This window comes from Erigeron canadensis, chromosome 5 (genome assembly GCF_010389155.1).
Source record: "Erigeron canadensis isolate Cc75 chromosome 5, C_canadensis_v1, whole genome shotgun sequence".
Lineage (NCBI taxonomy): Eukaryota > Viridiplantae > Streptophyta > Magnoliopsida > Asterales > Asteraceae > Erigeron > Erigeron canadensis.
The window spans coordinates 6,637,758-6,663,648 of NC_057765.1; the positions used below are offsets into that span (position 1 = coordinate 6,637,758).

Genomic DNA, 25,891 nt, shown 5'->3' on the forward strand with positions numbered 1-25,891 from the left:
CATGCTTCCATGACCATGAGTCCTGCGTGTCAGTGAGGGTGACATGCAAGATCTGTGAGAGCGTATGATATGGGTCAAGTGGGCGAACTTTAAAAAACGTACCTGACATGGGTCAGACGGGTCAAACATCGCCTACAATGTTTAAAACGCAAACAACCTACTAAAACATTTATGCAGATAAATTTACCTATTGTTAAAGAAGTTTATACTTACTGAAATGTTTTTGGATCAAACAAACCTATTAACCCAACCAAAACGTTTTGGCCCATAACATAAGTTACTTCTTCTAGCCTGTTAAACAAATATTAAGGAAAAATAATTAAAGATTGAAAAACATTTTTTCTAAGAATATATATTTACATCTTTAAATTATTGGAAAGATTACTAATTAATTGTGATTAGTAATGAAAGTTAATATTAGACCTTAGTGGCAATATAAGAACTTTGTGGCAAAATAAGACCTTCGTGGCAAAATAAAACCTTCGTGGCAATCAAGACTTGAGTGGCAAATAAGTCCTTAGTGGCAACAAGACCTTAATGGTTAACAAAACCTGTGTCGTAAAAAGAAAGTAGGAAAGGAAGACAACTAGAGAATCATCCTGTAACATCCGCGAATTTTGACACTTTGACTTTTATGTAAAATGCTTAGTAAATTCGAATAAAGAATGATTTAGCTCCTTTGAGATTAAATAATGGGCAAAACGCTTAATGGGTCACTTGACCACTCGTTGGACAGTATGATTGTAGACGACAAAAGTGCAACGATTTATTTGAGCTAGTAATGTGTGAAGCGGGTCAACCCATGACCCAAGACCCGTGACCCAACCCCATCCCCCTTATCCCCCTCCAACCTCCACCACCCCTTTTCATTTCCCCCATCTCTTTCTCTCTCTATCTTTCTCTCAAGAAAACAACACACACACACACACACACACAATCTCTCCCTCTCTCTAGATTTCTATCGCATTCAATAAAGTTTAAGCAAAAAATTAAACTAGAATAATAATCAACATCATCTTCTTTGCATCATATCAAAATTCGGGTTTCAAAGTGGAAGAAAAACAATTACTTTTGGGTCAAATTCCGATTCGAGCCTTGGTAGCGGATTTGGTAAGTAAAATTCATCTCACAATCATCATTTTATGCTTATTTACAAGTTTCTAGTTGGTTGCAAACGAATTCGGGTCACAAATCGGGTCAAAACGCGATTAGGGTTTTCTAGGGTTTCAAATGAGTTTAAAGATGATTTTGGTCTTGATTTGAGTGTTTGAAGCGGATTCATGAAGTGGGTTGAGTCTAATTATGTTTATGTATGTACATTTATGTTCAAAATCGAGTTGGAAAGGTCTTTTGGACGATCTCTAGGGCTAAAATGGTGTTTGGATGTGTTTTGGGTGTGTTTGGCTTGACTTCCTGCTGTTGGTGCTGATCTGAATGGGCTGCGACTCAATCCACATGCTGCGGCGCAGTTGAAAGGAGCTGCGAAGCAGTTAGATGCTCGACTTTTTGACTACGGCGCAGTCTTATGATGCGGCGCAGTTGGGGACCTGTTTCATCTTTTCGTTTCCTAGCTTCTTTTCTAATGTCCTAGGATCGTCCCGAACTTTCCGGAATTTACTCTTATAACCTTATTGGTGCCCTACACAAGACAAATCATTCGTTCAAAATCGAGAGTCACTTTTGGAATCAAACTTGAGATTTTAACTCAAACTATATAAACGCATATACTTATAACTTTTGATCCATAAGTCCAATCGAGTCATATGACCTATCGTTGGAATCGTAAGAGAGTCTAGTTTCTTTTGGTATCATTTATGTGGGATGAATCTTCCTACATTTCTAAAAATGTCGAGTCTAAGTGTCTTATTTACACTCGGGAAGGTTGTTTAAGCGTTAGTGGGGTTGTGACTCGACTTGAACTTTCTAGACCAACTTGTTAAGGTTATAAAAGTTGGAATTGATTGTAATGTGATGTACATTGATAGGTTGTGGGCATGTGGCGATCGTTGAACGTTTATAACCCGAATTTAACTTGTTGTTTTGCTTGGAAACCAAAGTGAGTTCCGTAGTTCCCTACTCGCTTGAGATTCAGGCTGGAAAGTGCACCCATACGTGTTTATTTGTTTGATTGATTTGTTGATGGTTTGATGGTCCTAATTAATCTATTTTCACTTGTTATGATTAAATACTGTGTGATTGAATGTTGATTGAATTATGGATTGATTGATGGATTGTTTGATAGATTGTTTGTTGGATTATGCATATGTTTGGGTTAATGTGGTTATTTAGGATAGATGTACATATATGGAAGTCGACTTTTCTTATAAAAGGTTTGAGATGTGGTGGGAAGGCTGCGGGTGACCCTGTATACAAACATCAAGGACTCTTTGAAAGCAAGCCCTCTTAAGTATATGTATGTGTAGTTTGGTTAAATAGTTGGATTGATGGATGATTATTGATGGAATGGATATTGCCTAGTTTGTTGGTCTTTGTGGTAAACCAAGGCTTGGGGCTGTTCGGGGAAATGCATTTGGGATTGCATTGGTTGGTTATTGATGAGATGATTGTCTGATGAGACAAATGTTTATCCGGGGGTATAGACGTATGCACCGGTGTTGATTGGGTATATAGACGTATATACGCCGAAGCATTTTTGAGATGCCACATTGGTCATGATGATATGTGGGTATCGTTGCATAGATGGCCATACATATCATACGCATCACAACACTGGCATGCATATCATACACATTATGACATTGACATGCATACGATTCCTACTTGGCATTAGCATTATATGTGTCTACCATTACACGCTTGTTTATATTGTGAAATCTTGATGTGTTGATAGAGTGGCACGTGAAGGCTACTGGTATGCTTGACCTTCCTTATATGTATTGTGATTATTGACAATGGCTTCATGTGATCCATCACTACGAACTCACCAACCTAGTGTTGACCTTGTTTAGTACACTTTTTAGGTATTCGTGTAAAGTTGGAGTATTGATGGCTACTTGTTGATTCTGCTAGAGCTTGGAATGGGACTCCCATGGATCCTTGATCCGTTGTCCATTTAGGGTTCTTGTTTAGTTACTTATGATCTAGTTGTAATGCCTTGTTTTTAGTCTCATTCATGAATTCTTGTTTACCTTGCATTCTTGCACCTTAACTGTTGGTTTGGATTCTCCAAATCCTTTAATTTCATGTAGTATATATTCTACGATAATTCCACTGTGTGCTATATAATTTCAGTGATATTTCGGGTTCTAGCCCGGGGTGTTACACATCCACAACACGTGACCAAAACATAGCACTTCAATGCCCGAAACGGATTGAAACGAATTACATGACATGGGCAATTATGATGGAGACAATAATGAAGGCATATGGTATTTGGGAAATCGATAGTTGCAAAAGAAGGAGAAGCAACAAATGAGAAGAAAGAAAACACATCAAAGGCAATGATCTTTCAAACATTTCCACAAGATGTATTAGTGCAAGTCGCTCAATACTCGACTTCAAAGGAACCCACTTCCAATGTCTCAAGATCCGATTCAAAACACATTTTGAGTTAAAACACACAATTTACGCCCAAAATCAACCACCAAACGTTCAGATCTATAACGGGGAAGTATTCTACAATATACAAGGAACATTTCAAGCTATAAAACACTTACCAGTTCGACCCAAAACTCCGATTTTTGAAGCTTTAAAGTGGATTAACACTTGATTAAACCCAAGAATCATGACCTTTTAGAGATGATTATTTTTATGGAATGATTTAATTTAATTATTATACAAGCCTCAAATCCGAAAATTTGCAAGAAAATGATAAGAGGATGATTTGGGTTCTTGGATTCTAGAGAGAGGTAGGAGAAAAGAGTGAAAGAGAAGAGAAGAAATGACGTGGTAAGGAAAGATGGGAGAGTTTTGTTCCACCAAAACACTCTCACGGTTAGTTCCGGTTTCTCCTGGGAAATGATTTGTTTAGTTAAAACTTTTACTCGAGACTAGTTCAAATACTTTGTTGACATATTATTATCTATTTCGAAATTACGTTTCTAATGACTATTCATATGCCTAGCTTTTCATTACGAATGTTTACTCCATCTCAGTTTGACTTGTTTCAAAATTACTAGTCCCGTTACGTTGACCGGTCCAATTGGCGGATGTTACACACATGCTTCCTTTCCTACGAGGGATGAATATTTGTCTTTTGTTTGACATTTGTACTAGTTGCATTGTAATATTAATTTTTGATGTCTTTTGCATGTTTGGTGCTTGGATATACCGGAATCCTTTTGTTCATAAAGTTCGTTTCTACTTAATTCAATGTCGTCTCGGTACGCCCCATGTATTTCGTCTTATTGGGGTGTTACACTGCGAGGCGATGGTGTTTATTAATTAAAAAGTAAATGATGTAAAATAGGTAATTTAGTTATTTTCATAGTTGAAGGTTGTATGTTTTAATTAATTATATTAAAGGTATTATATATAAGAGACGGGTACCCGCGCAATGCGGCAGCGGTGACGGCAACGGGTGGTCATAGTGGCGGTGGTAGTGACGATGTGGTTATTAATATAAAAGTAATTGACGTAAATGATAGTGTAGTTATTTTATGGTTAAAGGATGTATCTTTTGTAAATAAAAATAGAGAAAGTTACATTTTTCGTCCTTGAACTTGGCTCGTTTTGCACTTTTCGTCCTTAAAGTGAAAAAATAGCACTTTTCGTCCCTGAACTTGGCAATTTTTTCACTTTTTGTCCCCGCAATAACGGCCGTTAGTTTTTCTCCCTTAAAGTTGCAACGTTCGTTAGTTTTTTTGTTCACTTTTCGTCCTTTCCATTTTTTTCACTTTATTTTAATTTTGATAATTTCACAACTGTCCAGCGATGTAGAAATCGTAAAGGAGTGGGAAACGAATCTTAAAAGAAACTATTGAATGAGTAGAGTCAGTATCTACAAACAAAACACGAAACTCTATGAACACATCGAACAAAACATTAAATAAAAGTACAATTAACACGACTAATAAATAAAATCAAACACATAATATGCTATCTCTACCAATGTATTATAATACGATTGATGTTTTCTTTAGGTGACACATGACACTATAATGTAATCTTGAATATGTATTTATGTTTAGATAACTTAGAAAGATAACTTATAAATGAAAGGATTATATTATAAGTTTAATAAAATTAAAAAGTTGTAAAATTTAAAACAAAATAAATAGCCACAAAAATTCAATGGACCCACATCCCCACACCCACCATCCACTTCGTCTTTATTATTTATCTTCCACAGGGTAACTTTTTCAGTTTCCTCCATTTTTGCGTTCAGAAGTTCCGATTTCCATCAGTTCTTTACACATTCAAGGGGGTTAAAATGTATAAAACCCAATAAATCTACAAGAAAAAAAAAAAAAATTATTTGTATCTCAGCCTATTGGGGGAGGCTTAATACCCCTAGTCCCCCTTTGTCTCCGCCACTGTATGCAACCTAGGTCCTGTATCTTACAAACTTGTCCCCAACAGCCCTTTAACTTCTATTCCTTGTACATAGCACTTGTACCTTTTCTAGAGTACACCTTTAGTATCTGCACTTTCTAATAAGTGTGTAAGTAAAAAAATTAAGATTGAATATATATAAGTTTAACACATATACTAGCTCGTAAAAGACCTTTCCTTAACCTCATCATGTTCGCATATTGCTGGATCATTTGGTTGACGCGCAATGCCTCCATTTTTGCAAACAAGACCCCCTCAGTGAGATATGCTACTAAAGAACTGAAAACAACAAGTTTTTTCTGGCTATCCAATAGATCCTCAAAGCCCAATATCGACTGGTCAAAATGATGCTCTTTTAACTTTTAATTTCTAAATTCGTGTAATACCGTGTATACTTTTCTAGTTACTCGCTAGCTTATATTAATAATATTTCGATTTGAATGTTAAAAAAAAAACCTCAAATGATATTCTTGAAATACGTGAACAAAGGACAAAACCTATGTAGACCCAAGATTTAATATCACTAACACATGTTTTGTTTTGTTTTTTTTGAACGACACTAACACATGGATTGTTTTTATTTTATTATTTTTTTTTTTAAGTAATAGTGGTATTTATTAATAGCAAACACTAGCGAAGGGGCTAGTACAAGAAACATGGTACAGAAAGCAAAAAGATAATGACAAATAAGGTTTATAACACCAACTTAACTATCCCATGCTATATCCACCATTTTTGCACGATTAGAGATCCACGGGTACGTCATTGATCAAATCTCTTCAAAAACCAAAATGGGGTACTGTGAGATACATTGTTGTGAGCAACGTCAATCCTTGCCTTCCAAAGACTCCATATAGCGATCAAGATTATTGCATTTATCAATTTCCTCCATTTTTTGTCTCCCGGTAAGTTGTTGTATCAAGACAAATGTTTTGTTGATGGGAAGTGATATTCGTACCATAACTTTTGATAAATTTACTATACTGTATAACTTTTAAAACACACTGTACAAGCCAATAATGCATGCTTGTGATAAATATATCAATAGTTAGTGGTAAGATTAACCATTTCCATTGTTGATAGCTCACTTTTGAAAAAGAAAAAGAAAAAGAAAAAAGACAAAGCATGTATGACTTTCACTGACCACACGCAACCTTAAAAGTGATCGACTTGTATATATACTTTAGAGGTGCATTAAATTACTCTTTATATATATACATGGTTTTGTACATGCTTGTTCAATTTTAATGATCGATTAATCTCGTTATTTTTAATTTGCAGAAGATTGGTTATAAGTTGCAACTAGCGAGCTAGCTAGATGGATCCCAAAAGTGTAGACTTGGGTACTGACCATGTCGTCAATATTAGTATGAGCCAAGAGCAAGATGTTAACAATAATCATGACATTTTGTCCATGAGCCAGGAGTACGTGATCTGTCTAGAAAAAGAAATCAATGACCTGAATACCGCGACCCAGGAGCCTGAAACTAACGACGCGGATGCAAATACTTCCGTAGAGGCACCAACATGCGAAAGAAAGGCTTGTAACAGTCTAACCAGTGGTAAGGCCTACAAAATTAGATTTAACGAGAATATTTAATTAATTATGCATAATCGAGCATTCTCATGGGTAAAACCGCACAATTTTTTTTTCTTTTTACACTACTGCTTAAACAACAAAAACCATCATATATCAAAACGTTAATGAATAACAACGAATTTGAGAATTTGAAATAAGTGAATTATACATGAATGTTACATGAATTTATTTATTAGTCGAAAAGGCTCATCTCAAAATTTCGTCTCAGGCCCAATAAAAGCTTGAGATACTTGAATTCAAATAAAATAAAGTGGTAATCTGACAAGTTTTTTTTGGCAATCATGTGATGGGAGTAAAGAAGCGTATATGGAATTTGGTGTTCCGTTGTATGAAGCAGCAATCACTGGGGATTGGGAAGCTGCAAAGGTCCTCCTCGACAGACGTCCGGAGTTAGTACGGTTCGCTATCACTCAACATGGTGACACAATGCTTCACGCTGCAGTAAGAGCTGAAGCTACCGAGCAGAGTGTAAGTTTCATGGAAAATCTAGTTGAAATGATGGAAATTGAGGACTTGGAAATTGAGAATGACCGTGGCGAATTGGCTTACGAGATTGCAGCTATAAAAGGAAATATTCATATGTTTAAGGTCATAGTGAATAAGCACAAAGACCTATTGAGCAAATTCCCTGAGAAAACTGAGGGGGCACTGCATTTAAGTGCTATAAATGGACATCATGACATGTCGTTGCATTTCTATAATGTTGTTGAGGAGACGCCCCTTTGGTTTTGGGGAGACGGTGACCGGTGTATTTTTTTCTTGAATTGCCTTCATGGTGGTTTGTTTGGTACGAAAGTTATATATATATAACGTTCATTTGAAAACTAAATTTTTTATAAAAACTATAAAACTGTCAAAACACATAGTGATCTGAATTTAACACAATGTGTTTTTATTGTATAATCTAAAATACGTTGTGTTAAGTTTTAAATCACGGTGTGTTTTTGATAGCGTTGTAAATCAGAAAATTGTTCAAACACACTGTGATATGAACTTAACACAATGTGTTTTCGAAAAACATATTAAAAACACATTGTGTTAAATTCAGAACACAATGTGTTTTGACAGTTTTTTAGTTTTCACGAAAAATTTAGTTTTCAAATGATCAAAATCCATATATTATATATATATATATATGAAAAACATAAATTAAGTCCATGTATTAAATTGAGTCTAAAGGGTTCATTGATTTTCTTTTCTCTCCTCAAATCTTAACCACTCATTTTTCCTTTCTTCTCCCTCCTTCTTCATCTCTGGCCACCACCATCATCTCCGGCGAACCATTGCCGCCACCATCATCTCCGACCACCCAGCCATGGCGTCAGCGCCAGCAGCAAGAGCGGAGCCCGTACCGTATCATAATGCCACCATCTCTTGTATCGCCCATCAAATCCATACGATTCTTATATGCGTCCCGTGACAACCCCTTTAGAACGGATGAGGGAAACGCCCATACCGTATCCACCCGAAAACGAAACTGATTCTCGCCGAAAAAGTCGCCCGAGAAGTCGCCGGAATCTGGATAACGGAATTTGAGATTTGTGGAGAGGGAAGAAAATATGTGGACCCTTTGAACTCAATTTAAGACCTGAACTCAATTTGAACTTAATTTGTTCACACTAGTATGACATTTACGTCCTTTTTAATGGAAAATGATTAATCCTCATAAAAGTTAGCCTATAAATCCTTTTAAAAGTTTTAAAACATAACAAGTGTTATTTATTAATTCTATAATCTACTCTTACAACTTGATTTTGCCACATGTCTCAATCTAATAGCTAGTTATAAGGATTTTTTTAGGCTATTCTTTAGAAGGATTTATCATCTTCCTTTTTAATTAATACATATTTTCACATCGAACTTTAAGTTTTGTACTTCACCCCGTCATTATTATTTGATCGGCAGGTATTGCATTGAAAGTCTTGGAGGGCCACCCGATTATTGGTACTAGTTTCAAGACTTGTTTTACTGCACTAGATCATTTGGCTCGAAGGCCTGATAGAGTTAATAGAATTGAAACTGATACATATATGATTTGGAGAATTGCGGATTCAAGTAAGCATACTTACTAATCATATATCATATAATATATAATATATAGAAAAAGGTACATGTGAGAACCATTTGAATTGGAAATATCATGAGAACCTTTAATTATAACATGATATTCATATGTGAATAATATATGTGAACAAATTAAGTTGTTCTTATATCACCTATGTTCATATGTGAATAATTCTCACATGAACCTTACCCATAATATATATATATAACACTAGATTGGTGCATGTGCAATGCAGCGGCGGTAACGGCGGCAGTAATGGTGTGGTTATTAACGTAAAAATAATTTCATTGCGGTCGGGAATATGATGAATTGTTGCGGTGAGATATGAAAGGGGGTATGATGGAGAGAAATTTTGAGTTAGAGTTTTTGCTATGTGTTTCTACATGAGGCAAGGATAGAGGTTGAATTTTTTTTTAAGGGCATTTTAGTCACAGTCTATAAAATAGACTTAAGGATGCATTAAGATGGAGGATAAATGTGTCATTTCATGTTCTTAAAATTAAAGAAGGGAGAACAGTTTTTTTTATAAGGGAATATATATATATATATATATATATATCTTTAATCTTTAATATATATTAAACAAAACCCTTAATTTAAATTTGAAAAAATGTGAGTCATTGATTACATTTTACCTTTTATTTTTCACCATTAGATTTCATTAATGACATTATCAATAATCCAAGAATTGGTCAATAACATTCTTAGTCCTCATATTTTACTTATTACACTTTACTTTTTTTTGATTTTGTTTAGTGAATGACCTAATTATATATCACTCAATAATTTTATTAACCAAATCTTTATAATAATGATAATTCTTATTTTCTAATGTTATAACTTGTAAAAAAGAATTATACAATATTATATTTACATGCATACTAAGTTTTATATATTATATATTTGTATTTCTATTGTTGTATAATTGAGTATTTGACAAAATTTTAATTTAAAATGGGTTGATAATTGAATATGTTATTGATAAATTTACCATATGTTTATTAATTTGTTGATAACTGCTATACTAAATCATTTACTCACTAATTACCTTTTGGTAAAAAAATCTTATTTGTATGAACATTTTTTTTATTTTTTACCTTTTTAGTGTTTAAATATAATAAAACATTAAAAATATTATATTGTTACGAGAAATTTTAATTACATTTTATTTCCAATAATAACTTTTTATTTCAACGACACTACAAATATTTTTCAAAAATCTTTATATTACATAGTTTTTTTGATGTGATTGTTTAAATTATATTAATTAAAATAACACATTTGGTATCTTTGATAAGAGTAGAGGTATAATTACAACTTAATGTTCATAAAAATATATCTTTAAATATTTCATATATATAATTTAGTTTAATGGTTGAAAGCATTATGATTTGTTAACATTTTTCTTTGACAATGAATATAGTATTATAATTGTTGTTCAAAAGTATGTAAATATTTATTTAGATGTTAATAGTTTTCACGTATTAAAAGTTCTTTAATGCAAAAAAAATATATAAATCCCGCATGTTACGCGGGTTATAAGCTATATATATATATATATGGGTCAGTTATTGTAAAACAAATATTATAGTTAGACAAGATTTTGACCTTTAGATTATGATAATATTGATTCACGAAGATTCACGAAACATAAGTGTATATATTTTACCTGGAACCTATATAAATGATTTTCATGATGCACTTTTATTTTAATACTTGTTTTATTTTACATGTAACACATATATATATTGGAATTGGAATATAAAGTATGAGTGTAAAATTTCTCAAATCTTAATATTTTAATCTATGAAAAACCTTTGGCTCAATCATTTATCCATTACATAATAAATATTAAAAATTTAATATGTGAGGGGTTATATAAATAAGCTTAGTTTTCTTTTTTTTTAAACGTGTGACACCCCAAAAAGGCGGAATCATGGGGTTATAAGAGAAGATCAGCATGACATGAAAATTAGGTCGAGACAATACTAAATGCAATTAAGTATTGGGCAATCCATACATAGATCAAGTCAAATACAAGTATCAGATCACAAAATGCATAAGGAGCACGAAACCATCAAGAGTTTACAAAATAGCACAAAAGATGGCTAACGATCCTAAGCATATCTCGACAATGGGAGCAATGAATCACGGATCCATAAGTCCAAACCCAAATCCTAGCACATGTAAGCAATCATCCAACACCTATTTGATTAACCTGATTATTTGAAAAGTATACTAAGACGTGTCAACGTAAAGTTGGTGAGTTTGTAGGTTTTGACAATAATAATCAAGTGTCGGGATATCACCCGTTAGCGATACATGAGAGTTAGAATACCCAACCACAACAACAAACCCTTGAAAAGGGCACACGTTAGCACAAGATCATTACGTTCTACGTTCAACAACAACGGTTTATGCAACATACATATATATATATATAATAATGTTCAATAACGTGGTTCAACAACCCATAACGTGAAATGACATACCTAAAACGTGGATTCGTCAATCCATAACGTTTGTTCATAATACATATATATAACGCGGATTCAACGATCCATAATGTGGTATAAACATACCCATAGCGTGGATTCAACAATCCATAATGTTCGTTCATAATATATATATATATAAGCATACAATACAAGTAATACTACTAAGGCATACTTTCAATTATTCTACATCTCGTTCCATACCCCAACGTTTCAATTCAACCGACAACCGTTTATCAACGAGTACATTTTCGACCCCAAATCATGTAAACGTGAGGGCTACAAAACTCACCTTAGCTTTTACACATTAACCGGGTTAGCTTAAGCGGGCGATTGGGAAGCACGACGATCACAACCTATTACAACAACATTTTATCATCACAAGGTATCCCAAACGGTAAGGTAGCTAATCTATGCCACAATCCCTCAAGGGTGCTTTAAAAGTAATATTCAAGAACGTTTAAGCGACAAAGGAAGAGTTTAATTTGGTTAAATACGGTTCAAATGACTTAACACCAAAATTTTGAGATGGAAAGTCAATGGGAAATGAGTTTTAACAATTTTGTTGACCTTAGAATGATGATGTAAGACTAATAAACAAGTTTGGATCATTGAAATTCGACTGATAACCAAACGAACACGTTAAGGAAAAAACGGCGAATGGAGGATGATATGGCTGATGCTGAACATCCGCCAAGTTCTGCAGATCATCCGTAGAATTAGGACGAACTACAGAGCCATTTTTCTTGCAATTGAACAATCTAGAAGCCTATTCAAGTTACCAAACTTTGACACAACCATATACCAATATAATCATGCATAAAAATCCATTCTTTTCAAAACCCACTCCTAATTTCTCAAGGTTTGATTCAAAACACGTTTTTGAGCTAAAACACACATTTTACGCCAAAATCGACCACCAAACGTCTAAATCTATAACAAGGAAGTAACCTACAATGTTAGAAAAACGTTTTGAGCTAAGAAACACTTATCTTTGACTCGAAACTTTAAATCGGATTTGAAGCCCTAAAAGTGGATGGACACTTTGAAACAAGGGAAATCTTAGAGTTATTATTATTATTGTTATTATCAAATCTAGTTAGTTTAACTCCAAGGACCAAAACCACAAGAATTTATGGTGGTTTAAGGTGGTATATGGAGAAGGAATAAAAAGAGTAAATAAGAAAGAGAGATAAAGGGAGAAAAAGGATAAGGAAGAGAAGGAAATGAAAGGGTTTGGTAGGGAGGGGGGGGGGGGGGGACGACCTTGGGGTCCAAAAACGGGTTCCCGCTCCGTTAATTTTGACCAATAGCTATTCGCGATCCAACTAACGCTAAAACGAAGCCGTAAGCACACACAAACTTAAATTACGCTAAGGCTTAACAAAATACTTCGGAATTATCATTAAATCATCAAATTAGATTACATGTAAATTACAAGTCAACAAGGTCAAAATTCATAAATGTTACACAACGTGTTACTTTATAGTACGGGTATTAGTAGTTAGCATTCGAGACACCACTGTGATATTCGATTAAGTAGTATGCGAAACTCGAACCACATATGTTTAAGATGAATAGTCACATATTCACTTTTCTTATATATATATATACACACACATCACATACAAAAATTTTAATATCTATTGTATAATGGATAAATGATTGTGTCCTCATATTTTTATGGATTAAAATATAGATGTTTTATATCCAAAATTCTCACAACCACATATTCTCACTCCCGATATATTTAATAAAGGGGGAACCCCATCCCCTCCTTTTCAACAAAAATAGTTGAATATACTAATAGGCCCCTTGCCTCTAAAGTATATTCTACCATCACATCTATCATATACCCAAACTAACCAAAATGAGTTATGTTAGTACAATATAGATTCCCCAACCTTTAGAATATCTATACTACATTCTTTTAAATTTATTATTATTACATTAGTAACCACACCACCACTATCGACACCACCACCTCCGCCCCACCACTCAGCGGCCAACATCACCGCCATCTCTAACCGTCACCACCACCACACAGCCGTCGTTACCACCATCGTTTTTGCATCACGTGGGCATACGTCTAGTGTATATAAGAGAAGGATTTTGTGAGAACCTTTTTATTTACGAGAACCGTTAGAACTTTTAAAATGTGTTTTCAATCACATGTAAAGGTTCACAAAACATGTAAAGTTACGTATAGCTTGATTTGTTTATATGTAAACGAATTTGTTCACATATACCATTCACATATGAACATAGCAAATTGTCAAGTTATAATTTAATTAAAAGTTACTATGATTCTTCTGATTCAAATGTTTTTCCCATAAATTTATATATATATATATATCATCTACTATCATCTATGATTTTAATACATATGCCAAAAACCCTCTCCTTTTTCAAAATAAGCATAAAATATATTTAATTTGCCTTTAATTTTTATTCGTTAACTTAAAACTCTCTATCTAATTTACTTATAATAATACTCTTGATAAAATAATTTACAATAATTACTTTTAAATTCACTACCAAACCACCACTGCCCCACCACCCGCCGCTGCCACTGCCTCTGACACCAAACATCGCCGAAACCACCGCTTCCACTTGTCGCGCCACAACCATTGCCTCCCACCGCCGTCATTACGTTGTTGTTGCCACCATCAGAGTCGTCACATTGTGTTGGCATGCTGCAAGTACTATATAAAGTATAATACCCCTACCCCCCCCCCCCCCCCCCCCCCCGCCAATTTTTCAAAATATTTCTTAAAATATGATTTGATATACCTAATATGCCCCCATTCTTATTTATTATTTTAAACATATCCATATGATAACTCTCTATGTTGCAATTATCTTTATTTGACACTTAGGATTTTAGCTTACGTGTCATTTTTGGTTTTTTTAACACTTATTTTTTTTTTTAAAAAAATAGCTATCTATTATCTAACAAAATATAAATATAATATCTATTACTTAAATAACTAACTAATTTCCCTTTAAATATAAATTAACTACTATTTCTTTAAATACAAAAACTCTATATTATGTTATATCAATATTAATTTTACTATCATTTTTAATTATTTTTTTTATATATTTCAAAAAAATAATTACCATTAGATCAAACTGTGAACTTTCATTGATAAAAAATATGTTTTGTTTAAGATTAAAAATACGGTTGTTTACATATTTTTAATATGAAAAATCCTATGCGGTATATTTAATTAGATGACAAATAAAATTTTTGCTTAGTTGTAATTTTAAAAAATATTTCCAGGATTATTTTGTTGATGCCATGTAAATTGTTAATTATTAAAGTAAAACTTTGTACTTATCTATTTGTAATCTTTCAATTTATGTTATCTCTTTATATTTAATATGTATTTATAGCTAATTTGTTTAATCTCTTTATATTTTAATGTAGATTCATGACTAATGTCGCTTTAGTTTTGAGTGTCAACTAATTAAGTTTATTGCTTATATGGTTTGTTTTTAGTATTTTGTGATATGATTTAAAAGAAATACTTAGTCAAATCTATTATTTATAGATTATATGTTGAATAAGAACTTTCAAATTTTAAACTTGGTCATGTACTTATTTAAGTTATATCTAGATTAATAATTACATATCGAGTATATCAAACTATTTTAGCATTGAATTGAATATGATATAACTATTTTTTTATTTTTTGAATTTTAGACGATTTTATTTTACTTTAAGTTATTAAATAAAAGTTCAATCTCTTACTCAAATTTAATAAATTATTCACTTTTATGAACTAACCCTTCTAGTGTTGGCTTTATGTATTGAAATTTAACTTATGTTGATGATTTATTTATGAAATATATTTTATATATTTTATTCTTTGATTTCATCCGTTGGTAAATAATTGCATGATTAAGACATTATTAGAAAACAAGTTCACTAATTAGTATTAAAATAAACTAATGTATGATGTAACTATCTTTAACAAATAAGTTTACATTTAAATATATTATGTCCAATATTGTAGTCTTATAATTATAAATTTGAAAGATGCATTAAATTATTTTTAACACTTTTGACAATAACAATCATTTACCATGCAACACATGAGTTTACACTAGGAGTTATTATACTTTTATTAAATTTACAATTTCTTTTGCTTTTCAATAATCTATATTAATTTATAATTAAAATGGCCTAAAGTTTTAATATAAAATTTTTTCCACACTTCGTTATTTATCATATCATTTATGTTACAATCTATATTATTTGTTATAGAATTTTTGTTTATGTCGTGGGTCAAAAATTAACGCTTTCATTTCTAGATTTCATAAATTACCATTTTAATCCAAATAAGTTTGAACTGTCTAACAATTTTGGTCCAAATTCAAAATGAACGTTAACTAACCCATCACATTACCTGCAGGTTTTTTTCACATGGACTAAAACCGTAATCAACTCAATAAACCTTCCCTTACACTTTTCTCTTCCCTGTTAATATGTTATACACACACAAATCCAGATTTCTAAATTGATCATCAACGACAACAATAACTATATACAAATAAATACATTTACACATCATCATAATCCCACAAATCTGTGAACATATTTGTATTTTATCTATATCTTAATATACATTCACACATCATCAATTCATGGTCATCGTTTCACAAATCTATTCACACATCTCACAAACGTAAAACCCAAACTAAAAGGCAAACACCAGAGTCGAAAGGCAAGAACCAAAATTAAAGAAAACATGCACAAAATCGAAAGGCAAAGTCTAAAATCAATGAAAACAACAAATCTATATATACATACATATACTTAATCACGTTTTTCCGACAAAGGGTGGTGATACAGCGACATCATTGGTCTTCCCAAGCCCAAACACCCAAAGATCGGCAGTGATGTTGCTGTGTTACGAAGGGAGTATGTAGAATGGTCAATTTGAAGGTTTTAATCATTGTATTGTAATAGTTTGGACGAAATCTGGCCGGAATTTCGAATCATTTACTTTCCTATTATCCTCCATCTATCAGATGTGTTGGTGTCATGGATTTGTAATGAATCAAAAATCCAACAACCCTTAAAGATTTGAGAATGATCTAGTCGCCCCATTGGCCAGGATCTGGCTGGGAGGAACGGTGGTTGTAGTTGGTCGGAAATTACTTTATCTCAACTCCTTTATAAAAATTAGCACACCCCTCATTTTTAGAAATAGTGACACAATAGTTACATACGGAATTACTAAATTACCCTTAATAAACACCTGCTATGGAAAGGGTTTTATAAAATACCAAAATTTGTCCTTAATGAATTAATTTACACTTTAAATCTCTATTTTAATAATTAAAACTTTAAGTTCTTATTTTCTAAAAAATTACACTATCACAATTATATCAACCTATACCACTTGACACCGTCACCACCATCAGTAGTACCATCACCGACACTAGACCACCTTCTCCACCACTGCGTCGCATTGCGCGGTTACCATGCTCGTATATATATATATATGTGTGTGTGTGTGTGTGTGTCTTCATTTATAGTTTTTTGAGTAAATTATATATGTATGCTCCACCCTAAAGTTGACACGTTTTTCACTTTTGATCCATAAACTTTAAAAATTACAATTTTGACCCTAAAGTTGGCCAATTTTTTCAATATTAATCGTCCTTTGGCATTACGGCGTTAAAAAATATCCGTTAACGCACGCACGTGCTAGACACGTGAGGGCAATAATGTCATTTCACCTTACACTGAGGGACGAAAAGTGAAAAAATAGTTACTTGAGGGACGAAAAGTGAAAAAATAGCTACTTGAGGGACGAAAAATGAAAATCATACAAATAAACTTATTCTTCCATTCTTTCTTTTCCGATCATCTTCTCCGATCATTTTTACCGATGGAATTTTCCGACTTTGAATCCAAATCTATACCACAAACAAAATCATTTACTCAAATTCATGACATTCAAGTAGCTATTTTTCATTTTTCGTCCCTCAAGTAACTATTTTTCACTTTTCGTCCTTCAAGTAGCTATTTTTTCACTTTTCGTCCCTCGGTGTAAGGTGAAATGACATTAGTGCCCTCACGTGTCTAGCACCTGCGTACGTTAACGGCCATTTTTTAACGTCGTAAGGCCAAAGGACGATTGTTGAAAAAATTGACCAACTTTAGGGTCAAAATTGTAATTTTTAAAGTTTAGGGATCAAAAGTGAAAAACGTGTCAACTTTAGGGACGAAAAATGTAATTTACTCTAGTTTTTTAATCATATTCAATGGATCTCACACACACATATATATGTGCGTGTGTGTATGTGTGTGTGTGTGTCAGTGTGTATATGTATAATGGATATTGTGGATAGATATAGATATAGTATTGAAGATTGTACAACAATCTGTTAATATTATATTCAATATTTGATTCGTTGTGATATATTTGGAAAAACAAAGAGACTCGAGTTGATTTCTTAATTTGAGTCAAGTTGTGAAAATCGTTAATAAATATCAAGGGTCAAAATTCAAAGATTATTTTTGAATTTTGGTGCTTGATTTTCATCCAAAGGCCAAAACTAGAGAATTCACATCCTTGATTTTATGTTATATATGAGAAAGGTAGACTGTTGGTGTTTTTTTCAAAAAACATTTGTTTTGAAAATAATTGTTAAAAATCTAGTATTGTATGATGATGATAAAGATGGTGATGGATATTACAGTTTTGGTCCATGTGAGAAGGAAAGGACTAAAATACCCATCACGTGTAAATCATGTGATGGGTAAGTTAACGTCCGATTTGAATTCGACCAAAACTGTTAATGAGGCAAACTTATTTGGACTAAACAGTAATGTTTAGGGATGAAAAAAGTAATTTTTGATCCACCATAAGGAAAAAATTGTAATTTAATCTTTCTTATAATATAAATATTATATTAATATATTATAAAAGAAATATAATGTACTTATTTTACCCCTCCTAAATGTTATGATTCTATCATTTGACCGGTGTTGATGATGGTTTTGACCAGATGGTGGTGGTGGTGAGGAATCAAGCGAGTTACCCACTATTGAATAATGATTGCATTCTCTGCCCTTAACCAAAGTATAGTTGGTTATTGCTTTTTCGATTACTTACCCCATAATACCCCCAACTAAACACTTCCTCATATTACATTTCTAATGACATCTCCTAGTATACCTACAATACAGAGGTTACCACTCACCTCTCACTTAGCTGCCACTGCCCCATTGTATTGCGTGAGTACTTTTCTAACTCTCCCTCATCTCTTAAAACTATTACTTAAAAGATGATTTAATCTAACTAAACTACCCCACTCTAAGTTTATTTTAAACATATCCACTTGATATAGCTATAATACCATTATTAATTTTACAATTTTTATTCTTTAAGTCTTAAAATAACTAAACTGCCTCCTTTGAATCAACTAGTTTTATATAAAATACCTACACTAGCCGCCGTTGCCGCCACTACTGCTTTTGTCGTCGCATTGTGTTCTATCATACACACAATACACACAAAACTATAGATACCATATGCAATATTGTTTAAAACTTATTCAATATTTTTTTTCGAACTATTAAAAACTTATTCAATTATCACTACTTTTATGTAAACTTGCGATTTGGAAGGTTGGTTTCTTATTTTACTTTTGTTTGTTTTTAGTTCCTGCTTTCTTTCATGTGAAGAAAAAGTCTCCCAATGAAAGGGATAATCAAGCTTTGGAATTAGTAAGACGCCTTTTGAAATTGTATCTCATATCCTTTCAACATGAAGATATAGTCGGAAATATCGTAGCTTTGTACGAATATGGTGATTTAGGAATGGGTATGAATCCTTTTGGACTATTATTTACTGCCACAGAAAAGGACAACACCAGATTTGTAATTGAGCTGGTTAAGTTGTTTCCCAGTATCATATACGAGACAAAAGATGGTGGCATAAGTATATTTCACATTGCTATTAAGCACCGGAACAAAGATATATACAATCTATTGTACGAGACAGGCTTACACAATGGTCCACTAGTTAACTGGGTAGATAATAAGCACAACAATCTTCTTCATTTAGTCGCGATGACCTCAAACGATAAAGCAAAACTTCAGACGGTCTCTGGAGCATCTCTACTAATGCAACGAGAGTTACTGTGGTATAAGGTATGTATTCAGTCCCATCCTAAAATATCTCCTAAACTATGGAGAACTAGCAACAGTAACTGATTCAACAATGCAATACTGAACACGTGTGAAATTAGATAAATTGATTAAGGAAACGGCCTGATCTCTTGATGATTTGCATTCAGGCCGTCCTTGGGCCGTAGTATCGTTTCGATGTTTGTCACATGACATGTTGGTCGTATCACACTGTATGCATATATACACATATAATCATTTACAGTTCTGTATGTCTATAACGTAATTAGTTAATGGTCTATTTGGAGAACGATGTAACATTATGTGACTTTATAACCCTTATTTATCACATATAGAAGCATATATGAATCGATCTAGAGTAGCGATTAATGTTCCTTCCAATGTTAAACATAGTTATGAAAGTTAGTATTTACTGTTGATCACAAAATTTGTCTTGTAGGAGATAGAAAAGTTGGTGCCGCCTGGGTTTAGAAGTGCAATGAACGATGATGGTAAAACGCCCTATGAGTTATTCTCAGAGAATAATCAAGAGTTAGTTTCCAAAGGCATGAAATGGACAAGAGATTGCATGGTGGTTGCCACTCTAATAATCACCGTAGCATTTGCAGTTGCTTTCACAGTTCCTGGTGGCTACAACCAAGAGACTGGGATTCCTATCTTGGATCATGACACTAGTTTCTTGGTTTTCATAATAGCAGACGCATTTTCCTTATTCACTTCATCAACTTCACTCCTAGTGTTCTTGTCTATCCTTACATCTCCTTATGATCAACGTGATTTCTTGTATGCAATGCCTGGGAAGCTGATGATAGGTCTTGTGGCACTATTTATGTCTGTAGCGGCCATGATGGTCACCTTTGCTGCCAGCTTCTTTGTGATTTACAAAAACACATACAAATGGCTACCAATCCTTATCAGTATATTTGCAGCTACACCGGTCATCATATTTGCTGCATTACAATATCCTTTTGTGATGGATATGTATCGTTCCATGTTTGATTCTAGGTACCTGTTTAATACCAGGAAACGTGTACTTTACACCAAAAACAAGAGGTTGTAAATGTTCAATCTTCTCCTAGACAAGTGAAGTCATTGTTTGAAGTGTGTTGGTATCCACTTGGATGTTGTTTTTGTTTAATAATGCATATTTTGACTTGGTTGTTACTTTGTATGTCTTTGCATCCCATTTTCAAATCAATTTTAGTTATCATCAGTTAAATTTGCTTTGCTTTGGTTTTAATAGCCGTATCATATATCACTATCATCGTTAACTTATTAGACGATTGTGGATGCATGGATACTGTAGAGCTAAGAAGTATCAAGAAGCATTAGAGTTTGTGGGTAATATTAGAAAAACTGACAGTTCTTTTGGTCAGCAGAATTTGCAAACACTTGCTTCTCTTGCTCGAGCAAACATTGTATTATAACAATCTGAAAAAGGCTGTCGTTTTTGCCTTTTTTTTCTTATTCTGTTTATGGGCTCATATTGCTAGTTGCTACTACCTCCCTTGAATAGAAGGCATCTGTTTAGTTCATTCAAAGCTTTATGGCTCTGGCAACAAAAGGCAGGCATTGAACCTCATGAAAGGTATTTCAGCTTTACTTTTCCATTTAACTGTAGATGTTGTGGTTTAATTACCTGCTTACTTATTAATGGATGGATTTGGTTACATTGTATTTCAAATGGGTCGTATGAAAAACTTGGCTATGAAAAGAATGGGTCAGATAGGTTGAAAATTACCTCAGGTGTTTATTTTTGAATAATGCAGACTAATACCCTTACTTCAAAACTAAAACCAAATTACAATAACTGAAATGACTTATCTCAAGTGTATATGCTAATCATAAAATCTCCAACGTTGCTCTACTCGGAGATTTGTTTTATTATTGTAACGCTATTGCATTCACTCGAAATTTAGCTATTAATTATTGGTAAACGTTGAAAATTATAGACTGTTTTCAGGGCAACCCCAACTCACCCTGGCCCGTTTTGACTCATTCTAAAAGCTGACCAATACCCAACCCGACCATTTAACAGAATTTTGATTGGTGACCTGATTTTGTATTATCTTATCAGGTATCTGCTTCGTTGTTACCTTTTTAGAGGAGGCAAAAATGGACTGGTTGGGTTGGTTGTTAATGAGTCAGAGTGGGTTTGGGAAAGAACACTAAGTGTCATTTGCGTCAGGTGAGGCTGGTTTACAAAGTGTTAGAATATGATCACGTAAAATGAACGTATGTTCGGTAATGATTTAAGCCTACGGGGTCACACGAAATGACACAGTAATTTTATATTATTAATTAATATATTAAAGTAATATATTGATTAGTTTGATCACTTAAATAATTAATTTAAATAAATTAAAGTGTTAATTGTATTTAATTGATTAAAAGGAGGATAAAATGTGAAATTAGGAAATTAGAGTTGAACCCTAATTCCCTCATTAAGGGGGCCGGTTTTGAAATGGCTTTTGGGGCCTTGATTAACTTGGTCACCAAGCTATTAAACCCTAATTAATTCCCTATATATAGTGGGGTTAATTCTATAGGGTTTATTGATTCATTTACATAAGAAAAACTCTCCTCCCTTTTCTCTCTTTTCCTTCGGTCGAACAAAGAAAAACAAAAAAAAATTGGTTTCGGTTTCGACTATTAGGGAGATTAAGAAAGGGTTGTTTGGTTCGTGATCAAGGTAGTAGCATACGATAGACGGGGTGTCTAGTGTGCAAACGTAGAGGAATTCACTTCAAATCCTCATAAAGATTTCACTTTATTTTCTACATCAAGAGGTAATCATAATCCTATTTCTAAGGTTAATTATTTGATTACATGGTTTTATTTGCTTCTGTTGCGTACTCATGTTTAATTATATTTGTTATATATTCCAACAATGGTATCACGAGCCACTCATGTGATTTTTATTTACCTAAAAATCAAAACTTGAAGGGGGGTTAGGGTTTCATATTTTTCGAGAATTTTATGTAATTATTTTGGTTATTTTATTAATTAATTGATTTAATTGTAATAAAATAATAAAATAAAAAAATTAAAATTATTTTTTGATAAACCCTAATTTTAAAATCTGGAAAATAAAAAAAAATTGTTTTTTGGAAACCCTAATTGCAAGTTTTGATTTATTACATGATTAATGTGTTAATTGCATGCGTTTATGGGTTACATTTATTTTAATTGTTAAATAGAAGTAATAATCATGATTTTTACATGCAATTAATTCATGATTATTACTTATTTATAATGATAAAATTACTTGATCACTAGGTCTATTTAGGTGGATAATTAAAATAATTAATTGTTTGACAATGTGATACTTATTTGTTAATGTTGCTGCTTGACACCAGACCACTAAAATGACCATATCTTTTAATTTGTGAGGAGTTAGAAGTCGTCCTCTGAACTGTAGATACTAGACTCATAGGGCTACAACTTTGTAGTTCTGAGCTAAGCCCAGTTCGGCCATCCTCTAGGGCTAAATGGGTCGTGAAGCTGCTGGAATTTTCCAATCATCACATTATGTGTTTATGTGATAAATTTGTTATTAAATTTTGGCTTGCGCAATCAAGTTTACTTGATGTATGTGGTCCTTTTCCTTGAGAAAACGGGAGCCAATATTAAACCATAGTGGCCTAACCTAAGATGGATAATTGTTACATGTTTATATTTAGTAAGTTTAGTTTTGCCCTCTACGAAAATTGTGTGCAAAATTGTTTTTGGAAAATTAAACTTGACTAAATTCTATCGAAATAATGATTTTGTTTATAAAATTGGTGCCCTAAAATAAAAAGATAAACCGGCTCACCCATTTGAACGAACTCTAAGAGAGGTATAAGTCGGAGCGTGCTAGCCTTCTAAAAGGGCGGGTTTTTAATTGCGTCCATCACAAACCTTTGCCCTTGCGCTTCTTTGTGAGTTCAAATGGAGCTACCGAGCTCTTTTGTATTTAAAGGAAATACAAATGAGTTTTATAAACATATTATGTTTAGAAGATATGCATGAATCTTCAAACATAACTTTTTGATCACACATCAAATTGATTAACCCAATAAACTTAAGTCATTTGCCATCCAACTCGTAAAGGACACATGTGGCTGTTGTTTTACTCAAGTCTATGTACGGAAAACAAGTTGGAGTTGAATTACTTGAGTTAATTGAGTCACTCCATAACTTGAACACGAGTATGGGAAACCGGTAAGTGCTCATGTACTCAAAATGAAGAGTTACTTTGAGCATTTTGGAAAGGTTACACTATGCGTATCTTCTGCCGATTGTTATTGGCATAAGAGACAATTGCAATTTGCATAGCATAGTTGGACTTCATATCATGTTGATTGAGTATGAGGAAAACCTTCCTAAGAAATCTGAGATACCCCAAGTTCTTATGATCAAGGGGGGAATATTTTAGAAAGCAAACAACCAGAAAGCTAAAGGCAAGAACTTTGGTACGAGAAAACAAAGTGTTTAGTCTCAAAAACCTTAAAAAACCCTTTGGAAAAAGGAGCATACGGCTAAAGACCAGTCTTGTCATCACTATGCTAAGGTGAGACACTGGAAGAGGAATTGTCCTAAGTATCTAGCTGAGTTGAACAAGAAGAAGCAAGTTGGTTCAACCAGTTCTTCAAATATCTTCTTAACTGAATTATTAGTGTTGATAAGATTCAAATGATAATTCAATAGCAAAAGATTCAAGTTAACTTGGACTCTGTCTATCTTTGACATTCTCATCTTGTTTAATTTTTGGAAAGAAACACATTAAAAGTCTTCAATGTGAAGATATTTCACAAATCAAATGATGAATCATTTGATTAATGCGTCTTTTAAATTGTCGTTAGCAAGAAAAGCATTGAAAGACTTCAACGTAAAGGGATCTTAAAATCAAATGATGAATCACTTGAAAAATGCATGTCTTGTGTTTTCGGCAAGATGACAAGAATACCTTTTTCGCATAAAATAAGAGAAGGCTAAGGAACTACTTCGACTAATACATTTGGATGTATGTAGCCGATTTAGATATGAGTCAAGGAAAGATGCTAGCTACTTTATCATTTTTATGAATGATTTCATTCGTTATGGTTATGTTTACTTGCTTAAACATAAATATGAAGTGTTTGAAACATTCAAAGAATTTAAGAATGAGGTAGAAAATCAACTCGGCAAAACCATCAAGATTCTTCGTTCGGATCAAGGTGGTGAATACTTAAGCCAAGAGTTTAAGGATTATCTAAAAGCGTGTGGAATTTTCCAACAACTTACTCCTCCACACACTCCTCAGCATAATGGAGCGTCTGAAAGGAGAAATCGAACCTTGCTAGACATGGTGAGATCTATGATGACCCTTAAGACTCTCCCATTTTCGTTTTGAAATTATGCTCTTGAGACTGCTGTACGCATTCTCAATATGGTTCCAACCAAGAAGGTTGACAAGACGCCATATGAATTATGGCATGGAAATGTCCCTAATATGTCTTACTTAAGAGTTTGGGGATGTGAGGCACTTGTGAAGCGTGATACGCCTGACAAACTTGAACCCATTACTATTAAGTGCATCTTTTTCGAATACCCTAAGGAAACGATGGGTTACGATTTCTATGATCCCGTCAAAAACACTATTCGCGTTGCTCGAGATGCTGAATTCTTTGAAAAGAAATTAGCTCAAGAGAACAGTGGGAGGGTTGTAGAACTTGATGAGACTCAAGAGGAAGATGTGTCACCTTCTGAAGCTCCTAGCAATCATCAACTTGGGGGGAGGGGATGTTCAAAGTGATGAACCTCAAGTTGATGATGATGAAGCGATTCCAATTCGTAGGTCCGAAAATACGTTCTACTGACAGATTATGTCTGATGGTAGAAGAAAACATTTTAGGAGATCTCGATGAGCCTCTGAATTTCAAAGCTGCATTATCAGATCCGGAATCTGACAAGTGACTTGAAGCTACGAAGGTGGAAATGAAATCCATGAAAGACAATCAAGTCTGGAGCTTGGTTGATCTTCCACAAAATGCTCAAACTGTTGGGTGTAAGTGGATCTT

The 25,891-nt window shown here is 33.3% G+C and overlaps 1 protein-coding gene across 2 annotated transcripts; it reads left to right on the top strand.

Annotated features, from left to right (window-relative positions):
- The first annotated feature begins 6,160 nt into the window (after positions 1-6,160).
- LOC122600111 lies at positions 6,161-21,011 on the top strand. 2 transcript variants are annotated; one of them, XM_043772772.1, is made up of 6 exons: positions 6,161-6,419; positions 6,796-7,076; positions 7,413-7,901; positions 9,020-9,169; positions 19,360-19,850; positions 20,287-21,011. In XM_043772772.1, the coding sequence occupies exons 2-6, from the start codon at positions 6,833-6,835 to the stop codon at positions 20,905-20,907; spliced, it is 1,995 nt and encodes a 664-aa protein (XP_043628707.1). In that variant the 5' UTR covers positions 6,161-6,419; positions 6,796-6,832; the 3' UTR covers positions 20,908-21,011. The 2 variants fall into 2 exon arrangements, with proteins under 2 accessions (XP_043628707.1, XP_043628709.1); XM_043772774.1 differs by having other exon boundaries at positions 6,799-7,076.
- The last annotated feature ends 4,880 nt before the right edge of the window (positions 21,012-25,891 follow it).